Here is a 21,777-nt window from a genome sequence, read left to right as displayed (position 1 = left end):
CGGTAGCCTAATGAACGCCTGCAGCCTAGGAATAACCAAATCCTTGATGGGAAGAAAATTCTTCCATTCCTCTTCAAATAATCTGAATTTGTTTCTAACAGTCACCAATGACTGGAATGTTGAGATGAAGGAGGGCAAGAAATTTCGCCCATCTTGGATTGTATCATAGATCCAACCCCTTACTTCATGTAACTGAGCTGATACCTCTTCTGACTTGCTCCCGCTGTCTTGAGGAAGGGCTGCCTGATGCAGCTGTTGGATTGGCTGGCAATCTCTCCAATATTTGTTTTCGGCCTCCAACTTTACTATCCTTTCGTTTGCCTTCCTCAATCTTTCTCTGATTGATGCTATGCCTTCCTGAACCTCCTCACATTCCATATCATCTGTATTTCTTCCCAAATTATGTTCTACTATTTCGTACTCCTGGGCTGCAATCTCATCCGCTGCCTTATTGACTGTTGGTATAGCAATCTGAACCCTTCGGTGACCATCACTGTCGCTTCTGATTACCCTTGCCACCGTATTTGCCATCTGTTTTTGGTTCTCGCTATCATCCTCTTCTATTAGTCCTTGGATATCATCAACTGCGTGAGCCATTACCACCTCGCCTCTCGGCATAAGCATTTGCCTTAACCATAGTGGTGCAGTGCATCTCCTCAAATCCGGATTCGGTTCGACCAACAAAGCATCACCAACGGCCTTAGACGCCTGACTTATCTCTTCAATATCAATCGGCCCATCTTCTTCTCTACTAGTTTCTGCCATATTTCCTTGCTGGTTCTCCGAGAGAGGGGAGTACTCCGTACTTTCACTGTAGCCACTTGATTCCGAATCAGAGCTCACCTCCACTGCGGCCCCTTTATCACTCGAATTGACCTCTTGGCTTCTAGCCTTAGTTAAACTCTCCCTTGACGGCGCTGCCCGCTGTCTCTTGGCTGGAGGTTCCGAACGTTCTTGGCTTTTCTCTACCTCCAAAGCCCTCTTCTTGCTATTTCTAACTGTCTTCGATTGCCGCCACTTCCTTCACCCTTCTGTCCGATTGATTCTACTAGACCTTCCTTCGGTTTCATCATCTCATAAGTAAGGAGAACCTTTTGTATTTGTAGCTTTCTCAACTTGGCATTATACCACAACTCGGTATGCAAATCTACTGTCCTTGTGACTGCCTCCAAGGAAGGATCCTGATGATCGTCCCAATCCACTGGATTCAACTCTGTTCCAACTACTGTCTCATAGTCTTCTCTCAACACACTACGATCATCCTCCAATTGATCGGGAATATCAAGGCCTCTCCATCTGATATCTCTCATCATGTTCACCGACAATCTCGAGAAAGCTAGCTTTCTCACGTGAAAATCATCCTTTGCATTGGCCCAAAAGTCCTCTATAGTGGGAACATGCTTAAATTCGCTTCCATGAGATGCCTTGATAAGACCAACAAGGTCGAATCCTTGCCTTGCTCTGTACCATCCTAGATGATACCACTCCAATTCCTTTTCCGCAGCCTCAAAGGTGGCCCGATTTGGGCAACTATCATTGCCAATTATAATTGAGAAGGAAACGCCTGTTTTCCCCTCATTCCTCATTACTCTATCATAATGCTCAAGCTGCCTAGCCAATTCCATCAAAACTACCTTGTCGGGCGGGTATCTTGGAAGCCTCTTGGGACAAACTGTACTTCCTGCCACTCTAATATATGTGAATTGCGGGAATTGGATGAACCAACTCCCAAACTTCTTAATCCTTGCTTCTACTTCCGATGAAAGTCTCTTAGCAGGCGCCCCTTGTAATACCCTTACTGTCTTCATGGCGAATGCATCGCAAAACATCTTGTAATCCTTGTTATTGTGCAAATGAAGCTTCGGATAGCATTCATGCACCAAATATTGCCCCGGCCCATTACCAATCTCTCCTAAGGCCCTAAGTCCCGGACTCTCATACAATCTAGCAATTAAGTAAAACAGATAGGATCCCATGTAGAATTGCCTTTGGTTTTGAACTGTTCTAAGTTGCAACTCTAAATTTTCACTTATGATCCTAGCCCAATCAAATTTTCCTTTTCCCTTTTCAATTTCATCAATGAAGAAGTACATCCAGTTTTCGAATTGCATAGCTTGAGCTAGGCCCATGATCCGGCTGAGAATAACAATGAGATCGCCATACCCCGGCTTGAAATCTGCCACTGTAAGCCTTGTTGATTTGTTAACTCCTTTCCTTCCTTCGTGTATCCAATTCTGCTTTAGATGTGAGAAGTAGGCCTCTTGGTTACCTTGAAATGATTTGGCCGCCTGATCCACCATTACAACTATCATGCCCTTGCTCTGGGGAATATTAAATGTCTCTTCAATTGCTTGTTCGCCAATGTTGGCCAACACTCTCTTCCCTTCGCCAAAAATGATGGATTTACTGTCTAGATCAAATCTGGATGCACAATCCATAATCAATTCCGGACAAGGCAAAGTAGGAGGAAAAGCTGCTGCATGTACAATTCCGCTCTTGTATATCCTCTTTGCCAAGGGGGATTGTCCTTCCTTTAGTCTGTCCCTCATCCGTATCATGTCCACTGTAGCGATATTAGTATCGGTTATTTTCTTCATTTTCGAGAAGAAGGAAGTTTTGGGCGTCATATCCTCTTTGTCTTTCTTAGCGTTTGCCCGCTTGGGATTCTTACTTGCACTATCATCCTCCATGCTCGTCGCCCTATTACGGGATGGTAGAGTGGTGGACCAAAAGGCAAGAAGAACCAAGTGGTGCAATTCTTAGAAAAGAGCGAAAGAATGGATGTCAGCTTAAGCACTCCTTGCAACTCTAGATGATGACTTTCACCTTAACTAATAATCTTACAGCAACTTTTCGGAACCCGGGATATGACATCAAAGAATTACAAATCCCTTTGCAAATTAGAAAACAAAGCCTCTAAGCTTATCCAACACTTGCCTTCTATGCAAAAATCAAACTTTCATATGTATCTCTTCTCCCAACAAAATTGCCCAAATCTGATATAAAAATTGCAGCCCCTCTAGAAAATCAGAATTTTGTCTTCCACAAATTTCGGCCCCCACAAAATTCAGCTAAGCAAAGAAGGAGCAAAATCTGTAAAATCTGCCACCTAGGGCACAAATCGCAGCCCACAAAGTGGAGCAAAAATCCCCAAAAACGCAAAAAATCTGGCCCGACAATGGCAATGGAGAAATTGCCCAAAAATCGCCAAAAAACTGCCTTCCACCAATTTCGCCCAAGTCTGGAAATCTGCCCTTGCTTCAAATTCGCCCAAGCATGAGGAGCAAATGAATTGATGAAAATGAAATGGGAGGGAACTCCCTTTATAGCAGCTTTCACCTTCCTCCCAGGCTGGCCGACTTGGTCCTATAGAGAATAAAAAACCAAAATTAAAGCTAAGTTAGTGGCCCACTTTAAATACTTTGCCAAATTTTTAATTTTTTAAAATGAAAACTGCACTTTTAATTTACTAATTAACCACAAATTGCAAAACGAAATTGAATGGTGCCTTGGGGATGCTAAAAATTTCTATTTAATGAGGGTTTGCTAATTAATACATCCTTGAAGTTGAATTTTGGCTAACCAAAAGCCATTTCTTAATATTAATTTACCAATTTCATTAAATACCAAAAGCTTTCAAGGCAAATTTAATCTATTAAAGTCAATTTTTGCAATTTTCCTCTAAATCGATTTTGCTAAATAATTAAAATTTTATGACAAAAAATAAAATTGCCTCTAGAGTAAAAATCGATTTTGCAATTTAACTTCATCTTACAAAATTAAATTCTATTTCACCAAAAAAATAAGATTTTCCAAGAACCTAAGTCTAACGAAAAATTTCCTTATTTGAAAATCATTCAAATTTACAATTAAATCCAAATTTTCAAAAGAAATCGTCTAAGTACAAAATTCACAATCTTATCCTGCCAAGTTGAAATCAATTTTGAACTTATTCGGCCTAAGGATAGAACTGATAGTTCTGGAAAATCAAGTTGAAACCGGGTGAAAAATACATCTAACCTTCTCCACTGGCCCTAAAGGCGATTAAAAAGGGGGTCCCCAAGAATTTGGGGCGATGTGTGAAAACCTCACAACAGATATCATGTTGTAGGATAGTTTCTTATAGTTCCTCATTGCGATGTTGCTTATGTTCATATTTTGTTTATGATGCTATGGTTTAGATGGACAGATGCTCCTATTTCCACTTTCTAGTATGATTAGAGTTGTGGTTTCTTATTGATCTCTTTGTGTAGATCCAGTACTCCCTGGTGTGGAGTTAGCTTTCTTTTTATGTCATACATTGGTGTTGACGTGCTCCTTTCAATCATTGTTTGGGACATCATCTTGTTGCAAACCTCTGTAACTAGGATCGCCTATATAACCTTAGTTGGATTGCCTTTGCATGGCATCAAAAATGTGCATATCCTAGGGTAGTTCTATCTCCTTCATGTCGTAGAGCTCATCGAGAGCTTTCCCAGGCATTTTGAACGGAGTTAATCAGAGTCTAGACGCAAAAGTTATGGCTTCCAGAGTGAAGGCTATGATGGCTGCTTTTGAAAACTCATACAATAAAAGACATTCTGATGTGAATTCTTGTACTAGACTTGTGTTTCCTCATACGAGACTAGAGTTTACTCGTATGGGAGTTAGGAACCCTTGTACAAGACTCTTCTATTGTGAAATCGCGTACGAGAAACAGTGGACACTTTCCCGCACTTCCCGAAGGTGAATTACTGGTGTTTCAGATACCCTTTTCGGAATTACGCCTACCTAATCCATAACAATTTGTGTTTTTACATCCTCTCGTGACTATTCCTTGGGGAACCTTTTCTTGCTTTCAAAATAATCAATAAATTGACTTGCATGGATTAATCACCCAGGAATCTTGGATGTTGGATATAAAATGAATGTCGTAATTGAATGCTAGTTGTAAGTTGGGAATGAACATTTTATGCTTAACTCATGTAGCTGATTAATGAACTCATTGGTAAGTAGTGATGCTTAGGTATCTTAGGCAGTTTGTTTATGTTAGTCTTCCGTTGCATTCTGGTGAAGTTGTTGCTGCGTCTTACCTCAAAAAAAATATTAGCCTTTGTTTATCCTTGTTCCAAGGATCTCCGGGCAGGGCATTACACGGCCCCATTATTCTAAAGATTTCCCACGTTAGAACTCCCATATAAATTCGTGTATTGCTCATCTCTTTTGTATCAATTTTCACCAATCAAGACATCAAAATTTGAAGGATAAATTTTATATTTTAGTCAAAGTATTTTAAAGAAAAATTAATACTACCAAATATCTAAATACTAATACCTACCAAATGACTTAATCTGAACATTCCATTGTTTTTTTGGAAAACAATTCCTTCCATGCTGGTGATAATAGAGAAGTAAACATCAAATTTTAATAGTCCTGCCAAAATAAATGATGAAATGACTAACAATGTGGTACTTACCACATGACCCCACACAAGAGGGTTCAGAGCATTCGGAGTTTTCTCAATAACAAGTTTATCATCTCTCACTGCAAGAATGGTGACAAATTACCACATAAGAAACAACAGAATTAATGCATTAAAATTTTGAGAAAAGTAAGGAGACATGCCTTCCTCCAGATCGCACAAAAAGAAGCTTTGGTATGGTTCCAAGTTCTGGCAGTGATTAGGTATCCTAAAAATTATGAATGGCAGCAGTATATATAAAAATTGAATAATTAGGCATCGTACTCACAAACCAGCCAAGCCCAACCAGAACCAAATTGTGTGGCTGCAGCCACCTTGAATTCTTTCAGAAATTGATCGTATGAACCAAAATCCTTTTCAATGAGCTCCAGGATCTCTCCTTTTGGCTTTTTCCCACCTTGAGGTTTCATGCATTCCCAAAAGAACTCATGATTCCAAGCCTGCAGTCACAGAAAGATGACTAAAGAATTATTTTACAAGTACAGATGGGTATGTTATTAAAGAGCAAAACGAATGAAGTCAAGGAAGTGCATAGCTAAAATTATATAAAATTAGACCAGGATTTTGGAACTCAATATATTAGATAAAAAGCATAAATATCAACCAAGAATATCATAAATAAAATGATAAGATAAAAAGCTCCCTTCATATACAAATGAACTCCATTTGTAGATGGTTTCTGATATTTAAAACTAGATTTTCACAGGTCTACATGGCAATAACATGCAGCTGTGTAAAGTTCTAAACTTTTTTCGTTCCAATTTTTCAGTTATCTTATGATACTCTTTCAATTTCTAATATTGTGCAAGTAACCGCTAATTGAAACTTTAAGTATTATATGATGGCATCCTTCTAGTATACATATCGTAAAACCAGCTGTTTAGAAGAACAAAATCAATAGGTAGCATTTTGAGATTACTGCCACATATAAAGACTAGTAACCAGCACTACCATGTACAGTTTACTTCTAAACATTAAATTTTACTTATCATGTTGATAATTGCAATGATATTTGTTATGTTTCATTATTTCCTCAAGATAAATACACGAGCTGATTATTGACTCGGACTCCAGCTTGGCGAAGACTTGACAAAGACTAGTTGAAAAACCCAAAATTTCAGATATTTTAAGGCTTTAAAACTTGTTTCATGACCCTTTAATAAATAAAATTAAAAGACACTAACTCGTCAAATAGAAGCTATTATGGTTACATACACAAGTATGCATCAATCACAGAAGTATAAATACAAATTTTAGATGAAGGAAATAACACACTTATAAATATTGTCAAATGTATACAGGATTCAGAGAATATGAAATCCATGGCATCATAACAAATATCAAAACTAAAAACATGTCTATGGCTAGAGGAGCCTACATTACTCATCCCACCATCATGGCAAGTCATGCGCTGGTATACAAAATAGGTTTTAGATGATGATGTAGCATGATATTTTCTCTTGTCTCAGTGGCTGGTGTATATCTTCGAGTAAGGAATTATTAAAGTTTCTTTTGAAGTCTTCAAGGTTGCATGTTTTGTTGTCAAGCTCATTAATAAAGAGGTAGGGCTATTTAAAAAGATAAATAGTTATCTTCTACTTTGACCTTGGCAAGGATATTAATAGATGGAATTGTTCTATGAATTACCTATGCAAAGCATGATGATACATTTTGCATTATGAAAATGTCATTTCTAGCCAACTATGATAAAACATGTATTCATAATTACAACGACTATAGCGTGCCAGCTTTTCTATGTCAGTCCTAGTATTCCAGGGAAGTTGGCCAATTTATGAAATACAATAATTCTTGATTGTGGCTTTTACTATGAAGGTGCAGGGACATGTATTTTGTATATTTTATAATCATGATTCATCATTGGCCTATTATTTGCTTAGATTTATAGTTTAATAGGGGTTTGGGAGCATCAACAAAACAAGGCTGAGGGTAGCACCAAACACAAGGGTTTGGGGATGAAAGGAGAGGTAGAGAGATAGATCTAGATCATAGGGGAGAGGGGAGGAAGTGAGATAGGGAGAGGTAGAGACAAGGGATAGGGGAAGAGTGATAGGGAGAAAAATAGGTCTAGAGTTCAAGGGAGATAAAGAGAGTGAGATAGAAAGAGCAAGAGAATGCTGATAGGAGTTTGCTCATTATTGAGATTCAACTATCTCAAAATTTAAAATATCTTCTAAAACCTAGAATTTGCATTATAACTTCTGGAGATGTAAAATCACTCCCAAACATCCACCAATGTATACATGAAATATGACTTGAAAGTATATGAAAGGAAATTTCATGCATATATTTTAATAAAGAGAATGAGACTAACTTGAAGGCAAGCATGGGGAGACTTGAAGACAAATATGGGGAGAATCCTAAATGGGCATGTCATAGACCAAACAACCATTGCAAGGTTGTAAGTTTTATTAAGAAATAACTAAAATGTCAAATAAATGCTTTACAATTTTATTTTTTTAATCTTGTTTTCTAACTTTTTCCCCTAAATCCTGGCTGAGTCTGGCCTACAAGAATACTAGGTCAAAAGAGTCTTGTAGATTTGCCCAGACCCAGATCCAAGTCCCTTGGCCTCAACAGGGTTTGCTCACCTCTAGACTCACAGAGTCTGGGCAAGTCTTGATATCATGTCAGTGCAATTCCATCACACACTTGATGTGATCAAGTATTAAGATCTGTTACAAGAAGTAACAGCCATGAAGAACTCTAACTTGTTTTAGACATCAACCATAATAACTAGTTTGGATTTTGAGAAACTACCTTTGGCATCACTTCTCTACATACTTCAAGCCATTGATAAAAGACATAGTATTTTTCACATATTTATTATTAATAGTATGAATTAGGAGGACAGGCATACCTAGTCGCTTGCAACATATTCATACAAATACATCAGCCAGAAATCATTGAATAGATGAAGCACAAGAAAGAAAATCATCAGTGCATAGACTGAGATTTTAGAAGTCCACAAACCATTGATTTTTTAAAAGATAATATATAGGGGAATTAAGAAGGAATATGCAAGCCCATAATAAAATTTTGAAAACTATACTAAGTACTTACCTCATATCAAAATATCTTCTCAGAAATATTATGTATTTTGAATAAAGCAACATAATTTAAATTCACAAAAACCACCAATAGTTTGAACTTATAGTGACCATAATTCTTCATGCTGGTTCCATTTGTACTATGCCCATTATGTGCTGACTATTAAGTCGTTAACAGAATTATAAAGGATTTTACTCTCTCCATTAGTTTCCATTTACATTTCATTGTCCATTGGATGCATAATTTGTGATCTTGCTTATATATGTCTCAAAAAAGCAGCAGAATGCACTTTCTCTTTGGAGGAATCATTTAAATAGTTAAATAATTCTAGCTAAATAGTAGTACCCATAGGGAGACATAATTTTTTCTCTTTCTTACCTAAAAGCTAAAAAATGACCATAAACGGATAGTAAGAATTATTCAAGCAATGACTGAGTTCTTATTCACTTGCATCTTACTCCATTCATCTTCACATACATAGCAACAAATCTCATTACAGAATTTATCTACTCAAATTTCAAAATTAATTTTAAAGGAAATGTAACTTTATATAAAATATGGTGCACACCTGAGCGGCACTGTTAAAAGCTGGCTGAGGATCACCCTTGTTATATGTTTTCTTGACAATCTCCTCTAACATACAGTTTTCCAGCTCTGTATCCTTGATCAGATTATTACAGGTATCAACATAAGCTCGATGATGTTTCCCCCAATGGAATTCCAATGTCTGTCGACTCATGTGCGGTTCTAATGCATCCTGCCAGTGCAACATGACAACGGCATTGAGTGTGATTCACACGTGTAAAAAACTGGACTACAATACAACAAACCAATATTTTAAAAAGAAGCAACTAAAATATGACAAACATTTTCCTTCCTGTTTTAAGGAAGAAGATAGCAATAAACTGTTGTTAAAAGACTTAGGAATGCAAGCTGGATGTAGTCTTTTACTATGGTAACATACAAACTTGTAGGGAGGAGGCTTCAGTTCAAGAAGTGCTACTGCTGGTGGAGCACTTCGAAACTTCAGCAGGGGTCCTTTCTGCCACTCAAATAATCCATTAGAAGATGGTTAGTTTAAGAAAATGTTTAAGGCAAAAATATTTAGAAACGCATATTTCTGTATAAACTTGTGTACAGACTAGAGCTTCTGTTTCAAAAACTATAAAAGAATGATGAAATATACAAGACAGGTTACCATTTATTATAGACTATCCAAACAGGATTCGACTCAATTCCAGTACAGAATATGAATTGTTTATTAGTTTCATGAGACACGGGATAAAGAAGAATAAATACAGCAAATTAAAGAATAACAGAAATGGTAGCTTTGAAAGACAACTAAAACAACCCTTTCTTGCATAATGATTATGCATTGACTCTCTCGCTATGCCAGGTAATTTGATAAAGGAAGCTCACTGCCAAAACGTACCTTGACAACTAATCAAAGGCGAAATCAATCCATAATATAAGTCAATAATTAAAACAACTGAATCCCTAGGATAGGAAGATGCCAATCTTGCGACTATTCAACACAGCAGTAATATTATATTCATCATTTACAAATACTCAGACAGATACTCTCTGGTTTTGCCCATAAGAAATACTACATGAAAAATATCATAACATGGACTCACAGCTATAGGTCAAGGCACACAGTTTAAGCATAAATTTACTTCAAGCATCAAAATGAACACTCTATTATTTCAGTTGGAAGGCTCTTGTGAGCTAGCTGCTTCATCTCAAAAGCCATGAATGAGAATAAGATTTTGTTCTCTCATTTTCTTTCGATACATGTAATCACTTTAAATAGCAACTCCTCCATTATGCATTTATGTTTTCAAATTCCCTTTCATTTTGATCATAACACTCTGTACTCTCAACTATATGTATATGTCTGAGAGACAATGTTATACCATCCACTACTTTATAGACTGAAGCTTCAATTGATAACACAACCCCTAGTCTAATTGAATTTAATTTCTTTGGGAAAACCAATTAGACAAAATCTACATAGGCAACATTTCGTATGCAAATTCTGATAATCAAAGACTTGTATTGAAATCAACTTCTTCACCATTAGCAGCAATTGATTTAAAGTCAATAATCACAGGGGGCAAACCTGAACAAAGTATTTGAACTTCAATTTTTAAGATGAATAAAGAAAACCAGGCTCTTGCATTTAAATTAGAAAAATTAGCACATAAAGTTTGTGCATCATTTACAATATTCAGTCTACCAAGACTGCATAAAACATCTACTCCCCCTTATTTTCCTTTTATATTCCTCCTTACTTGCTCATGTTTCTATTTTCTGCTCACTTCCTCTTATAATATCTCTTTTATTTTGTCTTTAGCACCCTTAATTTATATATGGGTGAAAAGACACGAGTACAAACACTCACATCTCCTCCTTGTAACTAATCGCACGTAAGCATGTAAATGCTTAATTATACAAAAAGATTTTAATCGAACCTTCTTAAATTTCACAACTAATTTGTTTTAACTCCTCATATTTTCAATAGTTGTTGAAGCTTATTATAAGTGTCGTGGGAAATTATTGATATTTGATCACAATCATAGCCCGGTTGATAATATATATGCGCATTGTCATCAATATTCATTAGCTGAAGATTACATGTAAGATCAAATATTTGGTCCAAGTGTTCTGGTTCATCATCACGTGCAGCGCTGCGGACGCTCATTAAGCGATTTGGTATTGACTGTGCTTTAGTTGTGAATGGTATTGTGCCCAAAGCTACTAGGAATTGTGATTCAATCATAGTGTGAGACTCTCAACAATGAAAGTGTATGTGCAAAGAATTAGCTAGAGTGCACATCAAAGTGATGTTTAACGTGCATTTGAGATATCCTCAATAAAGACATAAGCAGACTGTGATGGGTCTGTTGAATATTTAAGTTCTAAGTTGTCATATAATAGAATCCCCATGATTATTGTATCTTTGCGGAGATCTCCCACCATGGTTGATGGAAAACCGAAGCATTACTATCAAAGACAAAAATGACACTTGTATATGCCCGAATTGTAATGTCCCCGTTTTTGACCAGTCTGTGCAGTTGATTGAGTTAGCTCATCATAGCGACCCTCGTGAGCTAACAGGGTGTTTTGGGGGTCTCTGTTGATTACTTACTATTTTTAGTAAGTCTATTATGGGTAGTTGTTATTTTTAGCAACGCAGTGGATGGCTTGGCAGTTGGTCGTCACCTGCGGTTGATCAGGTTAATAATTACATGAGCTCTTATTTATTTATTCATTGAGTTGCATTATTATAATAATGTTTATATTTTTATAATAATGACTTAAAGAGATATTTCTAAAACGCAAGTCAGAAAGTTTCTAGTGTTGAGGTCTTTTGGGAAACTTCCACGTTTTCTAAAGTGGAATTTTATGGAAACTTTTGCCAACGAAAAGCTTATAAATGAGATCTCTTTTCATTGGGAAAAAACACAATTATATATTTGACTTTGTGCCTTTGTGGCTTTTTCCTGGGTTCTGAACTGTATGCCCTTATTGATGTATAAGGGTTTGGAAATTCATTTTTGCAATTTAGCTGCTGAGGTAGAGCTAATTTTTCCCTACTTCTCTACTGTTCATCACTGTATCTAAGAAGTGTTTTCATTCCACTACTGAAGTATAGTGGATTTGATATTTTGTTGGATTCTCCTATTGTGTTCACTGTGGCTAAGGAGAAGAACATTCTAAAGGAAGTTGACTGAATTTTTGTTATAGACTTAGCAATTGAATTAAGCTCCAGTTGGGAATATATGTGACTGTTGTTTTCAATATTGGTGTTGCGTATGGGTTTGATATCAATTTGGACACCATATCTGCAAGTTGGCAGATTGCTGAAAATGAATTTGGGCTAGGCAAGTATCTACAACAGACCTAGCACTTTGGATTTAACCTGCGGCCAACTTGTGTAGTCTGCGATCTCCATTGAGGCTGGACATTATTAATATTCTACTTGCGATCTGCATTAGGAGCAATACAAATTGTTACCAGAGTGGTGCAAAGGTGTCTTTGGCTTACGTTGAAGATGGGAAATGGGAGTGTTGTGTTAAGAAGCTGCCTCTAATATATATTTTGGGTTCTCCTTTCAGCCAGCAATGCAAAGGATTATGTTATGGAAGAAATCAAGTTTCATTATTGAATAAATATTGAAATTTGGTTCAAATTAAATGTCTTTCCTTTCTCCTTTAAAATTATAAATAATTTTGGAGTTGTGCTGTTAGTATTTCCTTTGCACTCTTATATCTTCTGAAAATTACATAAAAACAAAGGAACTTAGAGACATTGTTCATTGGCACCAATAATTCTGTCAAAGTATATATAGAGTATCAACTTTAAAAATAAAACACACAAACGATATTAGTTCGCCAGTTAGGAACCAATTGGGGTTTTTACACGAACAGCGTGCTTCCTCTGGCCACATATATTGTACCGATTCCCAGCAAGCACCAAATGAAGACCAAATTTCCTCAGCATGCAACCAATGATTTTCCTCCATTTCTTTAACTCATCTTCATTATGTGGATCCTCTGCTTGGAATCGCACATGCTTGACTTATGATATTCTTCATTGATAGGATACTACATATACTTATTTTTCATATTTACAACACACACTTTGTTAGGCCTTCCCAAAAACATATCGAGCTACTGGAAAACTTCACCATAGTTGGCCATTAATTTGACCACTATCATTTTACAGGTGAATAAGGCTTTGATTGAATTATATTTCCTTCCTAATGATGTCTGGCTGTGATATTCTAACCTTGATAATATGATGTAGATGTAAAAACATGGTGCCATATTTCCATTTTGAACTTTCACCACCATTCTTTGTTCCTGTGTTGCCGAAAAGCATCTGGTCTTCCAATATACATCATATCTCATCTATAGATATTAACAGCATCACTGTCTTCTCCAATTTTCTCAAGTAAACCTTTTGTGCTCGTGAATCTGATTGTGCAGTTTTGTTTGAACTCTTGAGTGCTAATGCGTGTCATTCGTAATCAATTGTGCAAAGGGAATATAATTGATGGTGAGGTAGTTAGAATTCTAAAGTTTCCAGAGAGTTGCAGAGATTTAAATGGTGAGGAAACAAGTCCTCAAGATCTAGGAAGACTTGTAACTGGGGCATAGTTCTACAATCTTATACTTAGTGGTGATGCTAAGAATTACTGCTTCAACATCATTTTTCTTTTGCATGGATTAATTTCTTAAACCTTTCATTCAATAGTGCATGGATTAATTTCTTAAACCTTTCATTCAATAGTGCATTGTTCCCATAATAATTTGTTTTTTCCCTTACTCGATATGATGGCATCCATGTCTGTATTCATCATATGCTTACATGGTTGTGTTGTCCAAGAATTTTGGAAAACATGAAAGTTTATAATATGCGGCTTTTCAATCGCATGATTGGCTTGTTCTTCTATCAACTTTCCTTCCAAACATTGGCATGTATGTAAGAGATTTTGTTGTTGATGTGTACGAGGAGATTTTAATGCATATCATCAATAAACATAGTTTTGTTTCAATCCCTTATTGTTGTTGTGGCATCCCATCACTCTTCCATACTATCACCATTTCCAGAAAGTAGATGGAGTTTGTCCTAAGATGCATGTCTCACTGATCTAAAAGGTCTGCCATGGCCCTTTAATTGTCGTAGGACCATCCCACTCTTCACATCAATAACCTGAATAATTCTTGTTCTCCACCAGCAACAATGATTTGTCCATCAAATTGAAAATATCCTGAGCATGCATCAATAACGTATAATTTTATTAGAACTTCACTTTGTGTAGTTCAACAGTGACAAGTCCCTCTCTGTATAGTTCTGATTGTAGTTTTGATCTTTGACAACTATAGAATCAATAAAGTGAAAGTCACATCATTCCCCTCAAATTGTTTATTAAACAAGCTCTGATATCTTTGCAGTTGTTTTACCATATCCTTCTTACTTCATGTGTATAAATTTTTCTATGTTCATGGCATTGCATGCTTGTTAATATATCAATGATAATACTTCATCAAGTGGAAGCCCAATTTTTTTTGCAAAAATTAGGAGCTCCATCAGTGGCTCTTATTGGGGACATATGCCCCTTGTGGGCATAATGAGATTCCAGCTATCTCTAGAGATGCAAACCAAGTATCCATACTTGACCTAATGCAAAGTGAAATTGGGCGGCCTCTGGCCCCCCAAAAAGTAAACACTACTTTCCTCTATCGAACACCTGATTCTAATAATGTAACACTTTGGATCTACTGAAAATAATACCATCGGTTTTTTGTCCATCCTCCATCCTCTCAATCTATTTCCCATATTTCAAACCTATATTAGGCGCATCATCCTTATGGACAAGATTTATTGGTTCCTCTTCATCAATGCGGTTTTTGGTATCTAACTTATGTTTTCCCTTTGAGAAATCATTAGATGCACTGCACTTTTTGTTGAATGAAAGATCCCTAGAGTCACGCATGTGAACAGTCATACAAACATCTAGACTAAGTTTTTCTGCTTGGATGTCTCCTTGCACACAATCTGCTTCATCTCCATACTCCAAATATTGTTTCTCCTCACCAAAAGGTTTAACAGATAGCTCATATTCAGGAAATATTATTTCTCTTTTATCAAGAATTTGATCTGATGGGACACTTGGATAGTTTTCAAAACTATTCTTCAACACATTCTCTACATTGTGCCTGTATGATTTCAACTCATCTTCAAATGTTTGATGCAATTCCTGCTCATAGGATGAACTAATGCATGTCTCACTTTCTGAATACCCCTCTCTACACATATCTTGATCTTCAAAATTATCAATAGGCCTACTATCTTCATTTTGATGTTGATGGACATGATTGCAAAGAAAACCCTCTTCGACTAATGGATTCAAGAACATAGAGAATTCAGACATATCTTTTCTGCTTCCCCTTCAAACAAAGAGTTCAAGAACGAAGAGAATTCAGGCATAGCTTCAAGAGAGCTTTCATCTAGATCATCAAGTGTTCCATTACACCAGATATCAACAAACTGTAAACTAAATTCATGCTTTTGAGATTCATCATCTGCATGATCAACAAGACTGATATCTTCATTAGTATTATCTCTGGGAACTTCCTCCTATTCATGTACCATATGCAGCTCTATTTCAACTTCACTATTTGATTCCTAAGAATTACCATCTCCTTCATCTAGTACCCCCTGAATATGTGCTGATCCATTAACTAGTTTATTGTGGTGGATTGATTAAAAATTTGGACCATTTCTCTTAACATGTTTCTTATATTCCATGTCTAACAAATCTGAAATTTCTTTCATGCTGAGAGAATCCTCTTCCTCATCTCTACACTCATTGATATCTATCATCGCACAAGTCTCATTATAAATGGATTCTTCTTCCTTTTGGTCTAAAATTTCTTTCATATTTGAATCTGAAACATCACTCGTCTCTTGTTTCACTTTAGTATATTTTTCATCATCTTCTAATATCTGAAAAAGAAGCTTCAGATCATGGTCAGTTGGCAAGATTCCCAACGCAAATATTTTGTTCAAAAATTCCACGTATGGAGGCGTGAGGTTTGATGGTATCTCATGAGAAATGCTTGTCATTCTCATGAATAAACGTGCTAAAAACTCCCCTCCAAGTCTCTCCAAACTGAAAAACGCATCAAGTAGAGACATGTTAGGATCTTTTTCCATGCTGCAATTTTGGTTTTCATCTTGTTCATAACACATGTAATCTTCTTCACTTGCATCATGAAATTCATATAAGAACCATTGTTCAAAAAAATTCAAAGATGAGATACTTTGTGTAGGTAATGATTCATATGCTTGTCTTGCATTGTCTTTTGATGCCCTGATAAATAGCTTCATCAGCTAATCTTCTGCACAAATTTCATAATCTTCTACAAATGTAAAAAATGCATACAAACGTTGAAGTGTTGATTCATACCGTTCTCCATTGAACTTTGGTACAAGGTGTGAAAGCTTCAGGAACAACTTGTTAGATTTACAATCAAATCTTTTGAGATTCCAACAGTCTGATGTTATCTGGAATAAAAGGTTTTCATTGAAATGATTGATAAATTGGTAATAAAACTATCTACCATTTCCTTCTGAGTCTTCTCCCTCGACAAAGTTACCAACTATAATCTTATTGAATAGAGTTGCAACCTCTTTCAAGGAATGTTTTGATTTATTGATCTTCTAGGTTCTCACTTCCAACAAATTATGCTTCCAAACAAATTGATACAGCTGTTTTCTGATTTTGATCTGCAAAATTTGAAATTCTGGGTGACTTCACAATATATATTGTGAGCAACTCTCCCAAGTAGAGTCGCCAATCTGTTGGTTCCCAAAACCACAGATTGGAAATCCAAGAGCTTTGTCAAATCTCCAATAGGATTACTCGATCAGTTTTGGCCAACGGACGGGAATAACCTCCTGATTTAATTCCCCTACACTTTAGGCTTCGCTAAACCTAGGCAGGTAAAACTTCCTTAAACCCTTATGACTTGGTTTAAAGCTTTTCTATAGAGGATTTAAACTTTAGTGGATTCTTAAGTTGGCAAAAATCTTAAAACTCGATCAAAATAAAGTTATATGAATGCTTTGGTATTTTTACTTGTGAAATTAATATTACATAAATGAAGGGATAATGTTTATGAGTTATTAGGCAAGAGCCTACAACACAATGGTAAATTGTGAGCCTCTTAATTGCTTCGAATCTACTCAAGCTTAACTAATATTCAAAAATAATTAACCAGACAAATAATAATAATTAACCTTGGCTTCAGCATCTTACCAATAAATAAATAAAACAATGTTTATGAGTTATGGATATGGCGGAATATTGAATTTCAAGGCCTCAAACATCAACCCACCTCTACGAAATAAATTGCAGACTAATCCCTTATTCAGCCTTGGGAAAATAGTGTCAAACACTCTCCAAATCCTTACGTACAACCCTGAGAAACAGTGTTATACCATCCACTACTCTATAGACTGAAACTTCGATTGACGACACAACCCCTAGTCAAATTGAATTTAATTTCTTTGGGAAAACCAAGTAGACAAAATCTACATAGACAACATTTCATATTAAAATTCTAATAATCAAAGACTTGTATTGAAATCAAATTTTTCACCATTAGCAGCAATTGATTTAAAGTCAATAATCATAGGAGACAAACCTGAACAAAGTATTTGAACTTCAATTTTCAAGATGCATAAAGAAAACATGCTTCTTGCATTTAAATTAGAAAAATGAGTACAGATAGTTTGTGCATCATTTACAATATTCAATCTACCAAGACTGCATAAAACATCTACTCCTTATTCTTATTTTTCTTTTATATTCCTCATTACTTGCTCATGTTTCTATTTTCTGCTCACTTCCTCTTATAATATCTCTCTTTTATTGCGTCTTTAGCACCCTTAATTTATATATGGGTGAAAAGACATGAGTACAAATAATCACGTCTCCTCCTTGCAACTAATCGCAAGTGAGCATTTGAATGCTTAATTAAACAAAAAGATTTTAATCGAACCTTCTTAAATTTTACAACAAATTTGTTTTAACTCCTCGTACTTTTGATAGTTGTTGAAGCTTATTATAAGTGTCGTGGGAAATTATTGATATTTGATCACAATCATAGCATAGCTAATAATATATATGCACGATGTCGTCAATGTTCAATAGCCAAACATTACATGTAAGATCAAAAATTCGGTTCAAGCATTATGGTTCATCATCATGTGCAGTGTTGCGGATGCTAATTAAGCAATTTGATATTGACAGTGCTTGTGTTGTGAATGGTATTGCACCCAAAGCTACCAAGAAGTATGATTCAATCATAATGCGCGACTCTTAGCAATGAAAGTGTATGTGCAGAAGACTTAGCCAAAGTGCGCATCAAAGTGATGTTTATACTTGCATTTAAGATTTCCTAAATAAAAACATGAGCAGACTGCAACGGGCCTATTGAATATTAAAGTTCTACATTGTTGTATAATAGAATCCCCATGATTATTGTATCTCTGCAGAGATATCCCTCCATGGTTGATGGAAAACCATATGTTTAAGCATCCATTGCTATCAAAGCTAGAAATAACACTTGTATATGCCCAAACAACATGGTTCCTCTGGCCACATATATTGTAGTCATTCCAAGCAAGCACTAGATGAAGACCAAATTTCCTCAACATGCAACCAACGATTTTCCTCCAGTACTTTAACTCATCTTCATTACGTGGATCCTCTACTAGGAATCACACATGCTTGACTTCTAATATTCTTCATTGATATGACACCATATATACCTATTTTTCATATTTACAACTTTGTCGAGCCTTCCCAAAAACATATCAAGCTACTAGAAAACTTCACCATAGTCACCGTCAATTTCACCGTTGTCATTTTACAAGTGTATAAGCCTTTGATTGAATTATATTTCCTTCCGGATGATGTCTGGCTGCAATATTCTAACCTTAATAGTATGATTCAGATGTAAAAACATAGTGTTAAATTTCCATTTTGAACTTTCACCGCTATTCTTTGTTCTTGTGTTGCCGGAAAGCATCCGGTCTTCCAATATACATCATATCTCATCTGTAAATATTAATGGCGTTGTCATCTTCTCCAATTCGCTCAAGTAACCCTTCATGTGCTCGTAAATCTGATTGTGTAGTTTTGTCCTAACTCTTGAGTGATAATGCGTGTCTTTCGTAATCAATTGTGCAAAGGGTGTATAATTGATGGTGAGGCTGTTAGAGTTCAACAATTTCCAGAGAGTTGCAAAGATTTAACTGGTGAGGAAACAAGTCCTCAAGATCTAGGAAGACATGTAACTAGAGCACGGTTCTACAATCTTATACTTGGTGGTGATGCTAAGAATTACTGCTTCAACATCATTTTTCTTTTGCAGGGATTAATTTCTTAAGCCTCTCATTCAATAGTTCAATGTTCTCATAAAAAAATAGTTTTTCCCTTACTCGATATAATGGCATCCATGTCTGTATTCATCATATGCTTACATGGTTGTGTTCTCCAAGTATTTTTTTAAACATGAAAGTTTATAATATGCGGCTTTTCAATCGCATGATTGGCTTGTTCTTCTGTCAACTTCCCTTCCAAACTTTGATGCGGATGAAGAGATTTTGTTGTTGATGCGTACAGGGTAATTATGTTGCATATCATCAATAAACATAGCTTTGTTGCAACTCCTTATTGCTGTTGTGGCATCTCATCACTCGTCCATACTACCACAATTTCCAAAAAGCAGATAGAGTTTGTCCTAAGATGCATATCTCACCAATCTAAAAGGTCAGCCATGGCTCTTTAATTGTCGTAGGAGCATCCCACTCTTCACATTAATAACTTGAATAATTCCTGTTCTCCACTAGCCACAATGATATGTCCACCAGATCAAAAATATCCCGAGTATGCATCAATAATGTATAAGTTTATTAGAACTTCATTTTGGGTAGTTCAATAGTGACAAGTCCCTTTCTGTATAGTTTTGATTGTAGTTTTGATCTTGGACTATTGTAGAGTCAATAAACTGAAAGTCACATCATACCCCTCAAACTGTTTGTCAAACAAGCTCTAATATCTTTGCAGGTGTTTCACCATATCCTTCTTACTTCATGTGTACAAATTTTGCTACATTCATGGCATTGCATGCTTGTTAATATATCAATGACAATACTTCATCAAGTGGAGGCCCAAAATTTTTTGCAAAAATTTAGGGGCTCCATCACAAACTTCAATAATGAGTCCCACAACTAATTATAAACACTAGCAATGCATGTCCTTAATAACTCACACTCGCACATATATAACGAACATCATAGTTCCTATTCAATTATCCATGCTCACAAGGTTCAATAATATCTATGTTAAATGCCTAATCAACATTACCCTATGAATATTTTGAAGTTCTCCCTATTTTTTTGAATATTCGTCTCATGTAATTCCCTAAAAAATGGCCTAAACGGAAACTCCATCCTCCATTCCCCTATTATCACCATCCCGAAAACTAAGGGGAGCATAATTGAAAATAGATCAAGCACTCCACATATAGATGAAGTGCAAATGACATGTGGCAACAATACTCACAAATATTGCCTTTAGGTGTGGATAGCATCAAATAAGAATGATGGCATGTGTGCAGCTGAAGAGAGTCTTTAAAACTCAACATTGCCACCATGGATTTTGAATTTGGCCTCCTAAGCTTACAAATGGGCAACAACATTTTGAAGTATAATGAATCAAAAAATTTAGCCTTGTTTGAGAAACTTCCTATTGGGGGTGTGAATCAGTTATTTAATCAAAACAACTTTTCTTATCCTTATTAAATCTGAAACATGTAATCAGCAAGTGCAATAACCATAAGAAGATAACCATACACAATAACACCAGATTTGTTAGCTAGGAAACACTTGATCAAAGGGAAAACCCCGGTGGGGATGGTACCCACAAAATTATGTACTAACATATAAATTCCTTACAAGAGGATGGACTTGTTGGAAACAATTGATTAATTGTATTTTGTCTTTAATGTTACACAAAATGTCATATCATTGTCAATTAGTGTATGTTGAGCTCACTCAAACATTGATGACAATTTCTCCTGTCTACCGAGCATTCCAGAGTTTGCCTAGTTCAAAAGACAGTGTCTACCGAGTTCACTCAAGCGACAAAGGAAAGTTTGCGGAAGTTGAGTGTTAAAATCAGTGTTAACCAAGCTCACTCAGTTACAAAAGGAACTTTGTAAATATGCAGTGTTAACCGAGTTCACTCGGTTAACTCAGAAAAATCGTTTTGAGTTAGTATCTATTGAGCAAGGTCGGCTAACTAAGGATTTTCTTGTTTTGACATATTGAGTTCAATTAAATAGTCTGTTGGTTTTAGCTAACTAAGAAGACGAATATTAATTATTCTAAGTTGTATTCAAGCCGACTTGACAATGTGTAAGATATAAATATAAGGTCAAATTGAGGATTGAATTTGGAGAACAAAATTGAAGATTTGATGATGCTTAGAGGAAATTAATTAGAAGGATAAATAGAATATCCTTGTTGAGATGCAAAGATACATTCAATCAAGAAAGATCAAGTATACAAGCTAGAATTGAGATCTGTAATCAGCAATTCAATTGCATCAGGAATTAAGTCATCTCATTGTTACTCTCTAACCATTGTAACAATGATCTAAA

The 21,777-nt window shown here is 35.9% G+C and overlaps 1 protein-coding gene across 2 annotated transcripts in view; it reads right to left on the bottom strand.

Moving 5' to 3' along the window:
- Positions 1-21,777, bottom strand: part of LOC149573240 (superoxide dismutase [Fe], chloroplastic-like) — a 133,883-nt gene that overhangs the window by 81,040 nt on the left and 31,066 nt on the right. Inside the window, exons 2-5 of one of the 2 annotated variants that reach the window (XM_089814435.1) lie at positions 9,495-9,572; positions 9,099-9,287; positions 5,730-5,901; positions 5,456-5,523 (exon numbers count right to left, since the gene is read on the bottom strand). In XM_089814435.1, the coding sequence (XP_089670561.1) occupies positions 5,456-5,523; positions 5,730-5,901; positions 9,099-9,287; positions 9,495-9,572 (507 nt within the window). The remainder of the gene's footprint in view (positions 1-5,455; positions 5,524-5,729; positions 5,902-9,098; positions 9,288-9,494; positions 9,573-21,777) is intronic. The other variant, XM_089814436.1, reaches the window with a different exon arrangement.

This window comes from Cupressus sempervirens, chromosome 2 (genome assembly GCF_028749045.1).
Source record: "Cupressus sempervirens isolate cs-2001-9-10 chromosome 2, ASM2874904v1, whole genome shotgun sequence".
Taxonomy (NCBI): Eukaryota; Viridiplantae; Streptophyta; class Pinopsida; order Cupressales; family Cupressaceae; genus Cupressus; species Cupressus sempervirens.
This window is presented reverse-complemented; position numbering and strand designations above follow the sequence as displayed.